Source organism: Plasmodium gallinaceum (assembly GCF_900005855.1).
Source record: "Plasmodium gallinaceum strain 8A genome assembly, contig: PGAL8A_v1_94, whole genome shotgun sequence".
Classification (NCBI taxonomy): domain Eukaryota; phylum Apicomplexa; class Aconoidasida; order Haemosporida; family Plasmodiidae; genus Plasmodium; species Plasmodium gallinaceum.
This window is the reverse complement of record NW_021628259.1, coordinates 43,690-45,442: the sequence shown is the minus strand read 5'-3', so window position 1 is coordinate 45,442 and position 1,753 is coordinate 43,690. Positions and strand designations below refer to the sequence as shown.

Here is a 1,753-nt window from a genome sequence, read left to right as displayed (position 1 = left end):
ATTATTGAAAATTGAAACAATTTTACACCTGAATTAACAACTTCCACTTCAATATTATTCAATAAATATATTAATATGAAAACGTTAACTTTATATTCAAAAATTACTACATTCCTTCTTTTAATATGGATGTATCAGTGTTTTTATAACGTAAGTTAAAATTTTTACAAAAAATATACATATAGATATATTTTACTTCTAATTATTCTAGAAATTCCATTTGATTTACTATTCTAACAAAAGAAACATTCTTTTAAAAAATTTTTATTTAATCCATAGTGTTATTCTTATAGAACATGGATTGATGAAAATATATTGCAAACAAAAAATGAGTTAAAATATGAAAGAGTATTAACAGAGGGTAACACAGAAGAAAAAAAGCAAACTAACGCTGAAGGGTGCCTAAAAGAACGTCCATTAGATAATGAAAAAAACAAATGTAAAAATCCGATTCAATACAAGAATCCGTACGATCCATGCCATGGAGCCAATACTCCATCATTGTCGGAGAGTTTTGATAGAAAAGCAAAAGAAATGAACCCTAAATTGAGAGACCAGAAATTGAATATTGAATGTAATAAAATTTCAGCTAACCAAGTTAGTGACCTACATTTTATCTCTCATGGACCTGATATTCCAGATGAAGAAAAAAGCAAAATAACTGATAGTGCTAAGAACCAACATGACTTTAAATTGGATGAACGTTTATGCGAATCTAATAAAAAAATGAAAGACAATAAAACAGAATTCGATTCTAATAAAGAGCTGAGAGGCAATAAAACAGAATCCGAATCTAAGAAAGAGATGACAGAAAATAAAGCAGAATCAGAATCTAAGAAAGAGCAGAGAAAAAAAAAAAAAAAAAATATGAAATTTGATTTAATGAAACATTTAATTTTTCATAAGTTTGATAAAATTTACGATGATAAAAAATAATGATTTAACAGAGAATATAGGATTATTAATGCACAAGATTTACTTAAAAAAAAGAAAAGTTAATATTTTATCTAAATTTTTTTTATAGAGATATATTTTATTTTTTATAAAAAAAAAATTAAATGAGAAAAATTTTTTAGAAAGAAAATGTTTCATGTGAATATTTTTTAATTTTTAAGAATAAAATTTTCGTTAAGTGTTATTAATATAATTAAATTTTTTTTTTTATTTTTATGTATTTTTATTATTTTCAAAAGCAGTGAACTTAAATTATTGAAAATTACTTATAAAAAGCAATAAATATTTTGTACTTAAAAATTAATAATTAATGAGAATATATGTTTTTAATAAAAATACATAATTTTTATCAAAGTAAATTCACAATGAACCACATTATTGCAGTTAACTTGTTTGTAACATTAAAATTATATTTAAAATCCAATTAATTGCTAGAGAAAACTCCATATTTTCTTTAATAATTTGTTTTTCATTACTCTAGCAAATTCGTTGAATGATAATTTAATAAATTAAAAATGTAATTTATGAAAAGTAAATAAATCAGATAGTAAATGTAGACGATAAAATAGAAGAAAAAAAGTTGGACGCAAAATTATTACGAGCTTATCTACATGACAAAAAAAAGGACACAAAAAAGAAAAAAAAAGTCTTTATTGAGAATTATTAGAGTTAAAGATTTGTTAATAAAAGGAATTATTAGCCTTCTTGAGAAATAAATTAATATCTGTATGGAAAATAAATAGACATGAAATTACTAGATAAATGAAAGAAAATAGAAATGAATAGTGTGAAAAAAATA

The 1,753-nt window shown here is 22.1% G+C and overlaps 1 protein-coding gene across 1 annotated transcript; it reads left to right on the top strand.

Moving 5' to 3' along the window:
• Positions 1-75: 75 nt before the first annotated feature.
• PGAL8A_00325800 (fam-g protein) lies at positions 76-936 on the top strand (the record flags this gene model as incomplete). The annotated part of the gene is made up of 2 exons (XM_028672284.1): positions 76-150; positions 280-936. 2 exons carry the CDS (start codon positions 76-78, stop codon positions 934-936), a joined length of 732 nt encoding a protein of 243 aa, XP_028528852.1.
• Positions 937-1,753: the final 817 nt, after the last annotated feature.